The sequence below is a fragment of the Epinephelus moara genome, chromosome 5 (assembly GCF_006386435.1).
Source record: "Epinephelus moara isolate mb chromosome 5, YSFRI_EMoa_1.0, whole genome shotgun sequence".
Lineage (NCBI taxonomy): Eukaryota > Metazoa > Chordata > Actinopteri > Perciformes > Serranidae > Epinephelus > Epinephelus moara.
The window spans coordinates 36,424,273-36,443,458 of record NC_065510.1 but is presented as its reverse complement, the minus strand read 5'-3'; the positions used below and the strand labels follow the sequence as shown (position 1 = coordinate 36,443,458).

General features: G+C 41.5%; 1 protein-coding gene across 1 annotated transcript in view; it reads left to right on the top strand.

Moving 5' to 3' along the window:
- Positions 1–19,186, top strand: part of adgrl3.1 (adhesion G protein-coupled receptor L3.1) — a 174,475-nt gene that overhangs the window by 98,360 nt on the left and 56,929 nt on the right. The window contains exons 8-11 of the mRNA XM_050044160.1: positions 9,607–10,023; positions 12,608–12,711; positions 15,254–15,439; positions 18,233–18,271. Coding sequence (XP_049900117.1) covers positions 9,607–10,023; positions 12,608–12,711; positions 15,254–15,439; positions 18,233–18,271 — 746 coding nt within the window. The remainder of the gene's footprint in view (positions 1–9,606; positions 10,024–12,607; positions 12,712–15,253; positions 15,440–18,232; positions 18,272–19,186) is intronic.

The following is a 19,186-nucleotide window of genomic DNA, read 5'->3' as shown; positions in this document are numbered from 1 at the left end:
ACAGAGTCTGCTGCACCTGTTCCTTGCCTGCAGTGTGTCCTTATCGATTGGATCGCCCCAGCCGGGCCCTCTGCGTGCATTTGGCCTCCGCGCAGCTTCCCTTCTGCCAAAAAGCAGATGCCAAATTAAGCAGGCCTAGCCAGGACAACAGGGTGGAAGGGAAACCCACAGCCTCACAGGAAGTAAAGAGAGAAGACAGCGAGCAGAGCGTGCCACCATAGCTGTGCCCTCCATTCAGATTTCATTTATGAAATATATCAAAATGTGCATGGGGGCAACAAAGTGGATACAATCTTAATTTCCAAATGATGGGCCATGGTGATAAATTATGGGGAGCAAAATATCGAATAGCCGCAGGGTCACTTGCTACAGGCTACAGCTCTCATTCTAACACAGTAATAGGATTTTGCTCAATGCCTACTATATATTCATACCAGTGGTCCTCACAGAATTGACATAAATTCAGTGCATGTCTGAAATAGGAAAGGCTAAGGTCTGGACTTTAAAAGGAATATGCTGATGATTCCCTCTATTACTAAACAGAAAAACAAAACAAGAAAAAAAGCTGGCCTGTACCATTAGCTTTTTGCTTTGAACAAGGGAACTTCCCCCCGATTAAGAAAGAAGCATGTAATTGGCAAACTCGCTGTAGGTGTCTCCAACCTCAGCAGAGGGATGACATGATTATGCAACTGGTAAGCCAACAGGGCAGAGCAATGATGTGCCTGTATGTGAAAACATTAGCTGTGGAACGTGGCGGTGCCCGGCAGCCATTTTGAGGGAGGCTCTATTAGTTGAGGTTGTTTTCTATCTCCAAGTATCACTGCTTTGAAGTGCTCCGTTCTGTCTTATCAGCAGGCGCGAGCCACTCGCCACGAGCTCTGTGTGCGTACGAGTGTGTGTGTTGCAAGTAAGTGAAAAGTAAATTTCTGCTCGAGTGTGTGTATCTGCATGAAGTTGTGTGTGTTGCCTGGTGCACAACTGAGCGAAAAGTACAAGTGAGTGTGTGGACGTCGGTGTGTGTGCACTCCAGCTATAGGGGCAGTGCGTTATCGCAGTATGCAGCCCTATTCAGTGTCTGTGCTACTATCCAACCTAGAAAGCTTTGTGCCCTCCAGTCAGATTATCATTTTGCTGTTACCCCTCTGGATCCATCCCTTCATACTGTTCAGGATAGTGTGAGAGTTTGTGCAGGCAGTAACTTTTAAGGAAACTGCAAGAAAGTAATCATCTTGCATATTAAGTGGACCGTACGAGTATAATAGACACTCTGGCTCAGTTCTGTGAAACGTCTGTCTTAATTCAAATCCCTCTTCTCTTTGCTCCCGTTTCACTCTCCCCCCCCCTCACTTGCCGTCTGCTGCTTTTCTGACGATGTGGGAAACTTGCCAGGGGAAGTTCATTTTCCCTCTCCTCTCTACTTCTACCTTTTGTGCTGTGGATTTACGATCCCTCTGTTTACCGAGCGAGAAGTCAACAAGAGCATTCTCAGCAGAGGAAGAGACAGGCAGTCTTACCCACACAGAAAAAACATTGCCACACACAGTCATACACACACACATACACACACACACACACACACACACACACACACACACACACACACACACACAGACATACACACGTTTGTCTGCATGTCAGATGATCATGTGCCGGCATCCCAGGCTGACTGACAGATTCTCTCTGTGGCCCCTCCAGTTTGGTGACAGATAGACAACTCCAGGAACAAGTTTACTGCCAGCCTACCATTGTCTCACCTTCCCCCAGGCTTGCTACAGGTCAGGAAAACAAACATAATAGAGTAGAATAGAATAAAATAGAAAGAATGGTCTCACCTTTCCAACTGATTCAGAGCTTTCAATCATACCAAATGAATCTTCCTCAGCAGATGGAGTTTGCTTGCCTGGTATCAGATGGAATTGTCAGCTTGTTACAGTCCGTCTCCGTCTTCAGTCTGATGATACATTTTTCACAAACCAATCACTGGAGACCAACATATCCGCCTGAATCTAACGTTGTCACTGATGAATAGCCATGCTAACATGCTTGTTTTACCAAGGTTTTAAGATTGGAGCGGAGCAAAATAAAACAAACTAAGATGTTGGGTGATGTTGAGAAGACATGTCGATTTAGAACAGCCTTGATAGCAGCGTCTATCTTGTCCATAGCGGTCACTATTGTTGTTATTACTCCTCATTGGTTCAGTGTTCGATAACAGCTTGACAATGACCTAATTCCCATGGCGCTTATTGGCTAATCATAAGTCCCCCTGCAGCGCTCATTTATTGATTTTTATTTCAACTAAGATATCATGTTGTGATGCCAGACGAATCATTAAACTCTTTGGAGTGGGACGATTCTAAGGTCTGGACGCACACAAGGAGTTCGGCAGTCGTAATGGAATAGTAGAACTTCAAATCGCCATTTTTTTGTGAGCACTTTAAGGACTTCTCATCCATGTTAACTAGAAAGTTAAAACCAAAGGTTGACCTGGAAAACAGCAGAAGATGGAGTAATATCACCATGGGGTCCATTAGTAGTTCTGGGGCTTTCAGTTGTATCACACTTTGTTCTTGCCTAGGTTCAGACCTTTGAATCTGTTCATTCAACTGAGTTGACTGAACATGGAAATGGAGTTGAGAACGCTGTCTGATACCAGGCTAACTTGAATTTGCTTGCCTGATATATGATAGACTTGTCAACTTGCTATGCTCCGTTTTCATCTTCAGTCTGTCTTCTGACACTGCGCCCACTTTGATTGGTTTCAGTAGGTGAGACAGATTTGATTTTCCCTAATCAATCTCTGGAGACCAATGTATCCACCTGAATCTAATGTCATTTTAAGTCTACACTGATGCAAAGCCATGCCAGCATACTGTTTTGCTGGGGCTTTACGAGTGAACAAGTATGATGTCGGGCAGTATTGACAAGACATGATGATTTAGAACATCATTGATAGCAGCGTCTATCTTGTCTATGCCAGTCGCCATTGTTGTTATTATTACTCCTCAAACATTTGACAACAGTTTGACAATAGCATTAGTCCCGTGGCACTAATTAGCTAATCTTTAGTCCCCCTGTGATGCTATAGGATCATTTTTTATTTGAAGCTGCTGTTTTATGTTACAATTCAAGACAAATCAGTCATCATGGTGGAGTGGGTGGATTCCAAGGTCTGGGCCTAGCTAAGGAGTCTGCCAGTTGTCATAGTAGAAGTTCAAATTGCCATATTTTTGTGAGCACTTTAAGGACTTCTTGTTCATGTTAGCTATAGAAAGTTGAAACTGAAAGTTTGTTCTTGACCTTGTAAACAGCAGAGGACAAAGCAATCTCACACAGGTTCCATTAGTAGTTCTGGGGCTTTAAGTTGTGTCACACTTTCTTCTTGCCTGGGTCTAGACCTTTGAATCCACCCACTCCACTGAGTTAACTAAAGATGGAAATGGAATGAAACAAGTTGAAAATTCTATCTGATATCAGGCCAACTTTTTTCTTTAGCTGGTGGAATCTGACTAGTAGAATAAAATAGACAGAAGGTGGGAGTGAATCGCACATGTACAAGTCACAAGCAAATCTCAAATCTTAACCTTCAAGTCTCAAGCAAGCCCAAAGTTACTGTGGTAAGAATCAAGCAAGTCGAGTTCTTGTTCAGGTCAAACAAGTCACAAGTCAAATTAAGTGAAATTCTGATGATCTACGCAAGTTTCTACATTTAAATCAGTTCCACTGACAGTGGTCATGAAAAGTTGAGTTTTTATTTTCAACATTAACAAATACTTTTGCAGCACACCTTATAAACCTTACTGATACTTGACATTTGTGGCAATTAATAATATGTCTCCTAAATGAACAACAATTGAGAGTGGGGTTTGAAAAGTTAGAATTAAAAAAAGTACTTGGCATTAGTTAACTAGCTAACATTTGACCAGTCAATAAGCTAATAAATTAGCTTAAAACACATCTTCACATAACTTGCTTTGTGATAGTGATAGATGAAGTTGGATGCTATACTGGTCATGTGACAGATTTTTAAGCTGCACATCTTTCATGCTGCTATTTTGTTCTTACAACCGTTATCAACAATATAATCCTCAAATCCAATTCGTTTTTTATTTAGCTGCATTGTGCGTTGGCCTTAGTTGCTCTGTTGCGTCCTAGGTAGCCACATTTTGGGCACCTTGCACTAGAAATCAGCCAACCACGTTTCAAAAATAAAATATAACAACATGTGACTTGTGACATGTGACTCTGGAGTAGGCTAGTAATGGTATTGCATCATTATGATATGCTTAAATTGTGTTATTGTTTTGCAAAAATCTTGTCAAAATTAATTATTCCAAGTAAATTGTAATTTAAAAAAGTTACTGGGGGGTTAGTTTGATATATTTGAGTTTATTTATTTATTTTCTAAGTTACATGTCATATTGCATGCATATACAGTACAACCTGCAAACCACAAATTTATTTAGATAGACTTTAAATTCCAGTTGGATCTCAGTCACGTCAAAATGTTAAAAGCTGATTGCCACCCTCATAGCCATCTTTTCCTTTATTCTCAGCATCACATAATCTGCATGTAATGTGTGTATAACTGCTCCCTCTATTTTGCATACATATTGTAATATGCAGGCTTATTATCATGCTATTGATTTCAAGCATATTGTCCAGTACTTAGTAGAATAGTTAATGCTGTGGGAGGACTTTATGCTGAGCGCAGACTGCCGTGCAGCAGGAGAGAGCAGAAAGGATGTAACGATTTCTTATATTTTTGTGGTGGAATGTGGCTGTGACATGTTTATTTCACAACTCAAAGACATGTAATAAAAACACATCTGTCAGAATGTCACCCACGTGCATGTAGTAGGCATACACAAAGCAAAAATCTGAACTGAAGTTGTAACCGTATTTTAGTTTTGTGTCACACACTTGTTCTTGTGGCATCAGTCTCGGCGAAGAGCGCAACGTTTAGGTTAGCTGACATCGTGAAGTTGTCACGGCGCATTTACTCAAGGCTTCCTAAGCTTAAACGCAGGAAGATATGTCAGTCCCCATGAGTACAACCTCTAGCCTTTTTTCACTATAAATGTTTCATGAAGCTGTTATGTCATGTTCCTGTAGTTCCCTACAGCATCTTTCACAACATCCTGAGTGATGCCAGTGATGAATTCATCACATTACAAGATCTTTTTTTCTCTCCATCTAAATGCTGCAAAAGAGTGAGCAAAAGAGGACGATATAAAGACACGGGCGAGCACACTTGAAAGAGAGTGCTGGGGAAATATAGCAATTGAGATAGGTAGAATAAAAGTGTGGCAGAAAGAGAAAGAAAGTTATGAGTGAGCGATCAAATCAGATGGAAAATGTCAAGAGAACAGCGGAGATATAGAGTTGTGAAGTGCTGTGGTGGCCCCTTGCCTGTGATGCTTGCAGGCTTTTGTGTTACCTCACCCCAAGCTGCCAGCCCCTGTGTTTTCTGCCCTGTACTCAAATGACAGCAGACATCAACCTCAGACACACACACACACCATTACTCTTCTATTGTTGTGGCAGAGCCCCTAATGGAGCTTCCCGTTTGAGTGCAGATAGACACACACACACACACACTCACTCCCCGTTTCATAAGTACACACACACACACACACAAACACACACACACGCAGATTGACAGCTAGTCCCTAGGCCACTGCCGCTACGCATGATTGATGGCAATGTTCCGTGGAGAATGCATGAGGCAGGGCGGCGGTGATTCAGGAACGGGGAGCAGCACAGTTTAGGTACGGAAACACTCCATTGGGTTGTGGAGGAAGAGAACAGAACGTACAGGAGGAGCGGGATGTTTCATGGTTGTCAGTCATCCAGACAGACAGAAAGAAGGAGAGAGAGAAAGACAGAGAGAGGGAGTGTGGAAGAGAGGAGTGCTGTGTCTTTGATTAAACTTAAAATCCACAGGAAGGGACGACTTCAGTTCACAGTAAATAATATAAACACCCACACGCTTCCTAAAACCCACACGTCCATACACTTCATTCTCCACACTCAAACGTTCCCTTCACCCCCAAAGAAACAAAAAAAGCATCAAAACATGACAACATTAACAAAAACACTGCAGGAAACTAATTTCGTGCACATCACACCCCAAATTAAGCAGTATACAGTGCATACACAGCACAGCAAAAACCCATTCAAATACATGCAATTATGCAAGCCTGTGCAGTCACACCCCTTTCCTGAGCAAAACACACAACCCCATTGAGAGACAACATACTCTATAGCCCTTCAATGTCAGTGACCAGCATGTAGTACGTATTATGGCCTTAGGCGCACCGACCCAGAGAAACACAAGTGCCTGTGCTTTCCTTTTGTCTTGAAAATCATGGAATCATTTATTTGTAGGACCTATTATGCTCATTTTCAGGTTCATACTTGTATTTTGGATTTCTACAAGAGTGTGTTTACATGCTTTATTTATTTTCGTCATACTCTGTGCTGAAGTACTTGTATTCACCCTTTGTCTGAGAAGGCTCCATTTACTGCCTGCTCTTTAAGTTCCACTCCAAAAAAAGCCCAGTCTGCTCTGACTGGTTAGTGTTTCTGGGTCTTCCGTATCTTAGTGTCTCTGCCATGGATGTATTAAGAGACCTCGGTACAGTGTTGAAGGCAGGACTCTATTCATTCCTATGGAAGTTGGTCAAAGGCCCATGAAGCCAAAAAAGCCCTGGTTCTATGTTATGAAAGGACCCGAATGATCAGCGCTGCATTTCCAGCCACTTCCTGTTAAACTCTCCCCTAACTTAAATGTGATCAAAAGATTTAATCTTGCTGCTTTTCTAGACTAACAGATGTTATCGGACCCAATGGATTAAATCCTGATAGTGAAACGAGTCATTTCACGGTGGGTTGTGATGCTCAAAAGAATGTATCCACTCATTTACAGGCGTCTCTTTCACAATGTAAGACTGTAGGAAGAAGTATTTGTGGACCCAATAGTATCACGTGACGGACTGGGAGTTGCAATGCCACTGTTTGACCACTACTAAAATTGGCTTTAAAGCACTGAACACTGAATGACTGTAACAGAGAATAGTGGCACATTCTACCTTGAAGAATCACCAATAAAAACTTCTAAACCCAAAAGTGCTTATTCCAGCAGGAATATGACCTGAAATCAGGGGGAACTTATCAACATTAGCAACCATTACATGTTTCCTTGACTTCAGCATGTGGCTACATGTGCATTAGCAGTGTACTTGCAGTTGGTTGACTGTAACAGAGAATAGCGGCAATTTCTAGCATGAAAAATCACCAACAAAAGCTTCCAAACCCAACCCGACATTTTCCAGCAGGAATATGATCTAAAATTGGAGAGAAATTTACAACATTGGTGATCAAGATTACATGTTTCCCAGACATTAGCGTGAAGCTTCATTTAGCAGTGTAAGCCACATAATGTAATAATACCACTTAATAATATAATAATAATACCACTTGCAGTAGTGTGCCTGAGCAGATGGCCATACAAACAAAATTGGATACATCATGATGTCACACCGGAGCCAGAGAAGAAAAAAAAAGTTTAAGGTTTTTGCTCACAGGGAATTCCTCTACATATGTTAGCCTAATTATTTGAAACTTTTGCCACGTTTCATATGAACATCCTTTATTGTAACACTATACTGTATATTAGACACAAAATTTAATATGTCCCTTTAACATCAGGGCAGACTTGAAGCCGCACATGGCAACTTCACACTTTTCCCACTCCAACTGGCATCAAGCGATAGCCGAATGTTTTGAGAGCTTGAAGGACTCCATCACCCAGAAATCATGTAGCGTGATGCACACTCTTCAGCAAAAAAAGAAATCTTATTCATAGTTGCTGGTTGGCGTGGAGATGGTGAGGAAAACCTTTTTAGGCGAGCTCAGTCAGGTTGAGCCTTCCCTGCACAGAGCATTGCACTGTTAGATTGTTTTCTTACTGTGCATAGAAAATATTTTCAGCCAGCGACTACACACGGAACCTGAGATTATGAAATATATATTTCTGTTGTAAAAGTGGCATCACATGGAAATGTGAGAATTCATATTTGAGTAGCTTTGTGATCCAGGAGAGTTGCCTTTGTGTTTATGTCTGTTTGCCTCTCTGTTTGCTTGTGCGCTTGCCTTTATGTGCACTTGAGGCACTCCACATATTATGGGTTTTTAATAGGAAGATGAAGTCAAAGCACTGTTGTTATCAGCTGTACAGGCCCGCAAGCAAACTATTGTGTGCTGTATTGATTTGACATAATCACTCACTTGTGGTTGTATCTCAGAGCAAATGTATGTAGTTTACAAAGTATAAAAAAAAGTTTGTAGCTGTGCAAAGTAATTTGAAGGTTCAAACATAATGCACAAGATGTCGGATTGTTTTCTGTAATTACAAATTCCTAAAACTATTCTTGAGTATAATTTACATGTTTATTCAAAAATAGTTTTAGGCAATCTCAGCTGTGTACTTAAAGTGTGCGCAGCAAGAGACAAGGCTTTTCCCTGCGTTGTTAAAGAATGAGTGAATTAGTGGCTTTATAAAATGGGGCCCACCTGTACGCAATATTACATATAATGACTTCCAAACGATTTGAGACCGATAAAATAATTCAAAGAGAAAGTGAGGGAAAGCTGTAAATAATTATTTCCCTCCTATCCAACTTTCGATCCTGCAATATTGATTTGTCCCACGTGCAGTTGAAAGCCACAGGAGGTTAGCCGAGACACGCTGCTATATAGTACGTTCACAAGAGGAGGACACTGTAAGACTTCACAAGCACATGCTCTTTTCCTCTCTCCTCTCATCCATCCATTCTTTATTTCTGTCCCCTGAACAGGGTCAGTGTGAATAATTGAGCCTTTTTACAATGAAATATTGACAATAATAGAGTGTGTCATATGCATTTAAGTGACCTTCTTGCCTGGCATGATGTCATACTGCTATGAATCATGCATGACTCTGAAAGAAATGTTTTTTTCTGCCAGGTTAGGCAGCAAGAGCCACTACTGTGTACCAGTCCCATAGGAAAGACCAATAACCTTGTGCGTGTTTGCAGGTCAATCCAATTGTTGCTCTTGCTGGGAGATTTTGAATTTTTACATTCCACTTCAGCACACACATTGTTGTCTGGAAACATGTCCTGAACTTGGGAGTAACTGATAAAGAAAAAAATACAAAAACACAGATCTGGCGTATGACTACAGTGACGAGGGATGAAACACTAATGTTGGGTAGTCATCAGAAACATGAGCTACTCCCTGTCACAGCTACTTAGTGCTGTGTAAATGAGTGCCTGCAAATGTGTTTGTGTCGGTCACTGTAATATTATTTACGCTTGTAGACCCATTGCTCACATCACTTGGTGCTGACACAGACGGTTTGCTTGATCACAGTTCTTTTAACTCTGTTGTTCTTCTGTTTTCCATCCTGGGAATACGTTTTTAACTTTTGTCCAGGCATGAGGAGCTCAGAGACACATGCGGACTCCAGTCATGTTGAAAACCACAAAACTACACAACACATTTTTTTGGGTTAAGAACCAAGGCCTGTGAATTTAAACCCTCTGTCTTTCCTTTTAGACTACCGCCCGCCTCCAATGATGCCCCCCAACCGAGGAGGGGGAAATCCAGGCGGTGGTGGAAGTTCCTCCTCTTCATCCACCAGCCGCACCACCACTACTCGTTCTCCTCCCTACTACACTACCCCGCGGCCTCTCCTCACCACCTCCCCTGGCCAGCGCTACCGAACCACCACCACCGTCCGTCAGCCCATCCTGATCCCTGCCGGTGGCTCATCTTCCGACACCAACCAGATTCCCGACACCAACCAGAAAGCTGGAGGGCGCTCCCCTCCGGTCCAGGTCCCCCCAGCAGCACCACAGCCTCCTGCCCTGCCTCCCCAAGACTTCTGCAATCCGAGGGTGATGGCCGACATATCATGGCCCCGCACACAACAAGGCCAGACAGCCAAGCAGCCCTGCCCTGTAGGGACACTGGGTAAGGAAGCTGCATGGATGGGTGAATAGCATAAAGTATAGAGGAGCTGACATGAAAGGACCAGTGAATTGTTGGCTAGAGTGTGTGTAAAAGCTTTGCCCAGTGAAATGTGTCTTAGTGTACGTTGTACTTGTTCTTCTTTGCAAAACTCTTTGCAAAATGCTGTATTTACAACAGTAACCATGTTGGAGGTATTTCATTGGTAAAGTTGGAAACCAAGTGAAATAGTGAAGCATCACCATCCCTTAGGTTTGGGGTGATATGGAGGAAATCAAATATGATATTTTTGATATTACTATTGTTATATATTATTATATTTTATTATTATAATATTTTCGACATTGGTGCTTTCACAAAATATTCACACAATGAGATTTTTCATATACAATCATCAGTAATGTGGATATAGGACTGAGTGAGTAAAGGCAGATAAAAGAACAGCCAGAACAGTCTGTTATTGCAGAAAATTACATCATTTTACTGTAATGCAGCCTTTAAAAACACAACACAATATTACCGTATCCAAAATCAGAGACGATATAACGTTATGGTCTCATATCATAGTATTGATATGCAGTGTTTGGCTCACTACTTTAAAAATGTAATAACTCATTACTCGTCAGTCGTCACTCTTTTCAAAAGTAATGTTACTTCACTAATTACTCCCTGCCAACAGTAATTCGTTACACCACTCGTAACCTTAGTTTTCAGTTACACCCCATAGAGTTGGTAACTGCGTATCTCCCCAAAATTCAGACGTGTGCCTCTGTGTGAATGTCAGGGTAATCGCCGGGAAGTGTAGCTAATGCTAGTAAGCTTCTATTTAACGTTACCTGGGAGTTATCAGTTGCCTGCGACCGGTATTTTCCCGAGGCTCTGCCCGAAAGATGGAGAGACACTCACGGAGAAACATTTTATCCAACACATATCCAGCCACAAGCTTCATCACTTCTTTGAAGCTGCAGCTGCTCGCCAGTAAAATCCAGTTTGGGTTGTTTAGCTAGTGTAGCGCTACAGCCGACCTCCGCGGCCGAGGAGGGCTCACCTTTGGTGGGGTGTATTTCCTGGAGCTTTACGTTGTTGAGTTGGGGGTCATAGTAGCCGCGGTGTTTCAGACCGGAGGTTTGAGGACGTGTTTTCGCAGTGGAAAGAGTTTTAGTCCGACTACCTACAGAGACGGTGTTCTTGTCATCTTTCCTCCTGACAAAACCAAAGTAATGGGAATATTTCCAGCCGCTAAGGTAAGAGTTTCAAACTAACGTTAGCTTGCTGCTCAGTGACGTGCTAACATGGTTATTTAAACAGGTCCATTGATGTGACTGTTGTATTTCAAGTCAGTAGTGATGTGATAACAAAAGTCACGTTGTAACGAGTTGTTTGGTTTTGGAGTAATTGTAATATTATCACTGAAATTTCATTAGTAATTAGTAACACCACTCGATACTGGAAAAGGTAAATTTATTACTGTGAATTCGTAAGGAGCTGGTTGGGGTGAATGGCAGGCGTGCCAAGCGCAGAGCTGTGACAACCGGATTTCTGGGTCCTGCCTTAGGTTGGGCAGCAGAAGCACTTTGGTCAAGGTTAAGAAAAGGTTGTAATTTCGATTGAATGTAAATTAAAAAGGTAATATTAAAAAAAATGCTGTGGTCACTACAGATTGCCTATTTTGGTGGACATCAAATTACATGTAAATACGTTGTTAGTGAAAATTGTACTGAAAACTGAAAGACATCAGTGTGGCCATTTTGCTAACATCCAGCTTCAACAATTTTTAGACTTGCCCAATACATTAATTAGTAACATCACTTTGTAAAAATGTAATTCGGCATCACATTTTCCCCCAAAACACACTTGCTGTTTCAAATGAGTTGTATATAAGGGTAATTTCTTGGAGAGGGCTGATACTCAACCTGCTGCTGGCTAGTAATTCAAATAGTGCGTCACATTTTATGAGTTGTGTGTGTACTTACATGTGAAACCTTACTCTTTAAAGTAACAATTAAATGTAGTTACGTCAGTGTATTTATGCCACACATTTAAAACCAATGGATGTTGAATAAAGTGCAGCACAGATACCAAAGAATATAATTACATTCAATTTATTTTAATTGTTTTAAGTTAAATATCTCTGCAAAGCACGTTGGTCAACATTTGTTGTTTTTAAATGCGTGACATAAATAAATTGACTTGACACAGGAACACATGATCATGTGTGCTCAGGATGAACAGTGCTTGATCACTCATTGATTTTGACGGGGATTGTGGAATGGAGAAGAGTAAGATGTAATGGGTCCGAAGGTGGAGTAGGGGCTGTTACAAAAGTAAAACGTATACCTACAACATGTACAATCCCCTCTGAAAATGTAGGGGAGTACAAGTATGGATTCTCACAACACACACACACTTCCTTAGGACTAATTCTCCTATCCTAATCAATTAGCTAACATGATTCTTCAATCCTCCTTCCATCCGCACACAGATACACACCCTAGACATAGAGTGAACCTCAGGCACTTCAAGAGTCTTTGTGTCTCCTGGTGAATGTCAGCACTGTCTTACCCTGTTTGTTTTGCTTGTCTTGCAGGCGTGGCCACATACGTGTGCGTGGCCCATTTGGGCTACTGGGATCCCCAAGGCCCTGACCGCAGCAACTGCACGTCGCCCTGGGTCAACCACATCATGCAGAAAGTAAGTCTGAACGCTGCTGCTGGCCCCTCGCAGCTCCCACCGAGCCCTAGTTTGAGGGTGTAAGGGTGTGTGTGTGTTATGGATATAGTCCTGGAGCGATTTCTCACGCATGAAGACGCACTGACTACAGGCGAAGATTGTGGCCATGTATCCATCTTTATTTGTTAACCCTAACTTGTGTTTGAGATCTGAGAGAGCTGTAGGGGAATGGAAATGTCCGATAAGGTCACTCACACTGTGCTATCATCATAATTTGCATTGCTTTTGTGCAGGGTCAGCCCTAGACTTTATGGAGCCCCAAGCAAGATTTGGGTTGGGGCTCCCTCATTGTAATGTGTTGCTTCTTCATATGGCACTGAACAGCCTTGTGCATCGGTATATCAGTAGCACACATGATGTACAAACAAGCGTGTCAAGACTCAAGTGGGACCAATTAACAACAACACTATCTTTAAATAGGCTACACTCACTACAGTATTTATCTATTACCCCCAAACCCTGTGAAAGGTCCTTTTAAACCAATCTCCAAATGTAATTTATTAAACTTAAATCGCAGGCTGCAGTGCTGGCAAAGTGTCAAAGAATAGCTTGTGAAGATACTTATCCCAATCTGTGCTGAATTTCGTTCTTATCTTGTTCATTAATTTTGTTTAACTTATTATGTCTAATACAACCACAAAATGTGATATTTTTTTAAACCACAGAATCCTGAGAGTGCTTAGGGGACAGTACATTACTTCAATAGCCCAGGGTAAAGTCAGGCAATCTTGGACATCAGGTAAAATGGGACAAATAAGGTTTTATGGGACATTTTTCTGAAGTGAAACCAGCATGTTTTCAGGCAACCAGGTGCCATAACATATTTAGTATTTTTGTCATTTAAAAAATAATAAAGATAATGCAATGAATTCATGTCAGCCACAATTGTCCAGAATTAGCCATCACTATCACTGTCTATTGTAGACAATGTGGTACCATGGAAACAGGAAGAACGGGGAAAGCATGGCAGAAAAGTTTTATGATCTTTTTTAATGAATAGTAAGGAATTAATGAATTAATTACTGAACTCTTTAATGAATTTAACCAATTAAAAAGCAAACAAAAATGACTAAACAAAAATAACTTAACATGTCATCGGAGTGACATAGGAGTTCTTGGTGAATTTGAGGCAAGCAGCAACCCCCGAGGCTCAGAAATAAAGCCAATGTGAAAGTGCCAAAAACTGCAGTTCCTTGAATCGCCACTCGAGGCTGGCTCCCAAACAGAGTAAACTCCCATAGACCCTTGTGTTAATATGCCCATATTTACAGCACAATTAAACATTTTTACAGCCTGATGCAAAACTCATTTTGGTCTCTATAGCTAATTTAAACATTCATGACAACTGTATGTGGGGTGAATTTAAGTAAGGGCCAAAGTTACGCATATTAAAGGGTGGGGCCACTGGATTGATAGGCTGTCTGCGTGGCATTGGTACTGGTTGCGCAGTCAGATCCACCCCTCACTTCTCCACGTGCCAGCCTCTCGTCCAAATATGGTCACTTCTAGCTCCAAAAAACGAAGATGACCAAGGCCGAAATGTCGAACTCGAATCTTTAAAACCAGTGGGTGACATCACTGTTGCTACGTCCATTATTTATACAGCCTATGGTTTGAAGGTCCAAAGTTTCTAAAGTAGTTGGCAACACATTTTCTTTATAGAAATATAGCAGAGATACACAAGTTCTAAAATAAATATTTAAGGTGGTCCTCAGAAATTTAGGTGGTTTTCCAGGTAATCTATCAAAAAGCGTCCAGCACTACCTGTCATCACCCTACCTATATTGTCTGTTTTGCCCATCACTGAGTTGTTGGTTGTTTTTGTTTTTTTCTAAATGGCTTCAAATTTTGTCCATTTTTGTTTAGAAAGTTTAGAAATGTTAATGGAAAACATTATTGTGTTCCTGTCTTCGAGATACTTTTTTTCTGGAAATTGCTGCTCCAGTTATAACTTCCTACATTTTTCAATTTAATGCTTTGTGTCTGTTCTCACATGGAGCCACAAGGCTTTAAGGTTTTCTTTATAAGACAAAACAAGGGAAAATGGTCCCTGTGAAATCAGCATTGCAGCAGAGGTGCTAAAGCAGAAGTCGTCTCTATAAAGTATCCTTAAATGTTTTTTATAACAGTTATAAGGTGAAGGGAAACAAAACCTCCTGTAGCCCCTTCAAATAACCTAATCACTCTTGTCCTCTTTTATGCCCCCCCATCCCATCCTTGTTCTTGTCTTGCCCATTCCTCCACATGTACTTCTCTCACTCCATCTGTCCTTTACCTCTCTGCCCTTCATCTCTTGTCCTTTCATTTTTCCATCTGTCTTTTGCTGTACTCTTTCGCCCCCTCACTGTCCTCCTCTTCATGCTCTCACTAACTTTCTTCCCAACTTTCACTTCACTTCTCACCTCATCTGACTTTTTCTTTTTTTCTTTTTTTACTTCCATCCGTCTTTTTCATTCTTTGACTTTATTTCACTCTCCGCCCCGTCACCCTGTTTGGCTTCCAGCTCCGTTCGGGCGAGACAGCAGCAATTGTGGCCAGGGAGCTGGCAGAGCAGACCAAAGGGCTTCTGCGTCCTGGCGATGTGCCATCTACGGTGCGGGCCATGGCCCAACTGGTCGAACTGCTGGATGTCCAGCTCAGGAACCTCACCCCCGGGGGCAAAGACAGCGCTGCCCGCAGCCTTACCAAGGTAACGCCTCACGAAACCCCTCGTGTAGGGAGGTCAATGTACTATGAGTGATTGAGTGAGATGAATGATTTTCTTGCAGGCACTGCTATGGGGGAAGGTAAATGAAAGAAAATTAAGTGAAAGAGGGTTGAGGGAGAGAAAAGGGAACAGATAGAGAAACTCAAGCAAACAGATGAATAGCGTCAGTGGTTTTACTATTTTTGTCTTGTACTCATTCTTCAAGGTTTAGAAAAGTCTCTGTGCAGAGTTTGATGAAGAACCATACACAACACTGTAGAATTGCAGATGATAAATAGCTGCTTGTAGACAGTATTTTATCCTCTTCTGAGGGTCTTCGTAACAAGTTTTGGTCAACATTATGGGTGATAGATAACTGCTTTTAGTATCTGGCAGGGTTCCTCAACTCTTTTCAGATCAGGACTGAAATTTAATAAAAACTCAGTCTCACCCTGGGAGTTCTTCTCATTAAAACATACTGTGCTTGAGATGAAAACAGGCTTGGGACACATTTTACGTCATAGCTCATTGTTTAATGAACTTCAGCCTTTGAGCTATGGCTATGAAGATGCTGTCGACAAGTGGGCTTGAGTGCTTACTTCAGGATTACATTAATGGAAACTCGATCCTGAATATGCGAAGGATCTGTTTTACTACTCCGGTAGACAAGGAAAGAATTTAGCTCTTTACTTTGTTCATGTAGGCGTTCAATTAAAGTGAGTTAAATCATTTGGGAATGGCTGACTGGCCGGCTAATTGACCGTCTGACTGACTGGCGGACTGTTTCTTGATCATCTCTATCGAGGTCAACATTGATAGGCGGGGTTTAGCAGCCAGATTGACAGCTGCTGCTACCTCTTATACAATCACTGGCTTGTTTTTTTTAGCTTTAGCTTCTGAGTCACTATGTCTGCATAATATACCATGGCCCAATCCCCATTCCTTATTTTTACCCCTACCCCTCGTTTAAGAGTGCCCCAGTGGTGTCGTGGTAGTTAGTGAGGTGGGTGTATCACTAGATAGCAGAGGTGTGGACTTGAGTCACATGACTTGGACTCAATTCAGACTTAAGTCACAAATTTGATGACTTTAGACTTGCCAAATTCAAAAAAAGAACTGCATTTCAACTCGGACTTTAATACCAAAGACTCATGACTTCACTTGGACTTGAACCTTCCAAACTGAAATACTTTTTCCCAAGCCTTAAGATTAAAAAGTATATTGTTTAAAAGTGTGCCATGAACTTATTTCTCTTCATTTCCTAAATAAGATAACATTAACGCTGTACACTCCCAGCAGGTTGACACTTCCACAGATCCACTTAATTTGAATCAATTCCAAAGCATCCTATCAAGTTGCAGGAGAGAACCATGACGGACTAACGTTACATTAGTGAGTGCCAGTTGGATTTTGTTTGCATAAAGTCATTCAAACCACATACAAAAACCGCATGGTGGTCAACAAAAACACCTAATTGCAGTATGCAAAACGTGGGCTGAAAACTGCAGACAGAGACGCAACAACTTCCACCTTGGTTCGACAATTTGCACAAAGAATGGTAAATTGAGGCTAATAGTTATCAAGCTAATGCCTAGCTGACATTAGCTTAACACATAAGTAACGTGTTTTAACAAATAAATACTTTTTTATTTTTGAAGCAATCGTGATTTTTAGAAATTTCATATTTTGATACTCTGTCAGAATGGCACAACATTTGGTGAAGACAACATCATGACTTGTTTAGGACTCGTAACTCAAAATTTAGGACTTCAGACTTGACTTGAGACTTGTTAGTCTTGACTTGGGACTTCACTTGAGACTTGTGAGTCATGACTTGGGACTTGACTATGTACTTAAGTGCAATGACTTGAGACTTACTTGTGACTTGTTATAAAGAAAAGGACCTTCATACATTGAAACTACATTAAACCAAGATAATATGATGGTTATGGTCATTTTTAAATGTTTATTAAGGAAGAAAATTTGTGGATTTTTCTGTTGATTGTGCAGCCATCTTGCTGATGATTTCTCATGATGCTTGGTTTGAAGTCTGCCTCTGAAAAAGATTTGGAGGGCCATGTAACCCCAACACCCCTACCACTCTTTTCCAACCAGGACTCCCTACACCTAGTGTAAGGGCTGTCTGGTGTGTGTAAGTGGGGAGGGGTGTATTAGGATTGAGCCTATACGACTGCCTATTTTTGTTTCACAGTCACACTCCTTTCATTTTGTCCGCTCCCTCAAAGTAATTTGGTTACACATGTGAAGTGAATACATATCAGAGCATCTGTAAGTGGAATCAATTAATCTGTGTTTTGCTGTTGACCACATGGCCTGTTAAAAGGTTGAATTTGTAGAAAAAAGGTCCTCGATAGAAGAGGAAAAGCATTCCTCTTGTTTTCAATAATGACCCAATTATATATACCTAATTGAGTAATATGCCAGCTTATTATGCTAATTTTTGTTAGGAAATCGAATATGACCAATCACGCACGAGTGGCGTGGTAATTAATGCCATCAATTAACTTGACGGTAGATGCAGAGAATGAGTAGAAAAAGGGAATGAAGGAACAGAAAATTATGAAAATGATCTGGCAATAAAAAGGGAAAGGAATCATAGAAAGACGGTCAAGGGAGAATGGACGAAAAAAGGGGGCTGAGTGAGGAGAATAACAATGTATACCAAAGTCTTTTCGTGCAGTGTTAATGAGTGTGGGTGTGACTGCCTTTGTGCACGTGAGTGTGTGTGACTGAGTGGTGTTACATTGCTAACAGCTGAATTGTTTGAATTCACAGCTTCAGAAGAGAGAAAGGTCCTGCAGGTTTTTCACACAGGTATTTCCACTTCCTGGTATCGTAGATGATTTTTTTTTTTTTTTTTTGCCACAACGTAATTCCACATGTTTTTGTTTTCTTCACACTCAGCATGTAATCCGCAAAGTAAGCTTGCGTGTGCGTGTGATCACACATCACAACGCTCTACGTAGAATTATAATTCTATGCTGCAGCAGTTGTCTCATGATTTGCATCCTAACCCTTTGAGGAGGGCGGCCATTTATCTGCTGTATTCTGTTCCTGGATCACAGCGTGCCTCAGAATCACTGGCAAACCATCCACTGGTGTCTGCTCACAAAAGTTTTCGTCTCCTCAAAGGGTTCACTGACATTCTTTTGTTTTTAATTTCACTTTTTTATTTTTTGCATTCCAAATCAATGGCACTGATAAGAGGCCATGATCAATATCAATAATAGCTCATCTATTTTGCAGTTCTGTCTGCAGAATTGTAAACAGGCCTGCCTGGAACCAAATGACTTGCTATCCATCTCCATTCAATGAAATGTCCTCTCTGCTGCTATATCAGAGAGAAAGAACTGAGTATGATGGATACTCTGTTGCATATTGCCTGGTCACAGCCTCGGTGCCTTCAAAAATAATACCAGCTTGTGTTTGTGCCTCAGTGTTAATTTATTTTTCCGTCCTTGTTGGCCTTGCTTGTATTGATGTTTGTTCATGTTGACGCCACGGGCTCACGCCACGAACAGAAACTCCAACATCGTTTAGGCATGTTGGTCAGCTGAAACCATTATTCAGAACATCAAAAAAAGACCCCACCTTCCCCATCCATGTGCTGTAGATAGACTGCAGAGTCTCTCTTTCCCTCTCTCTGCATCCTCCGACTCACACACACCCTTGATGGGCTAGCTCTTTTTCTCCTGATGCAGGCTTTCCCCCCCCCCCCCCCCCCCCCCC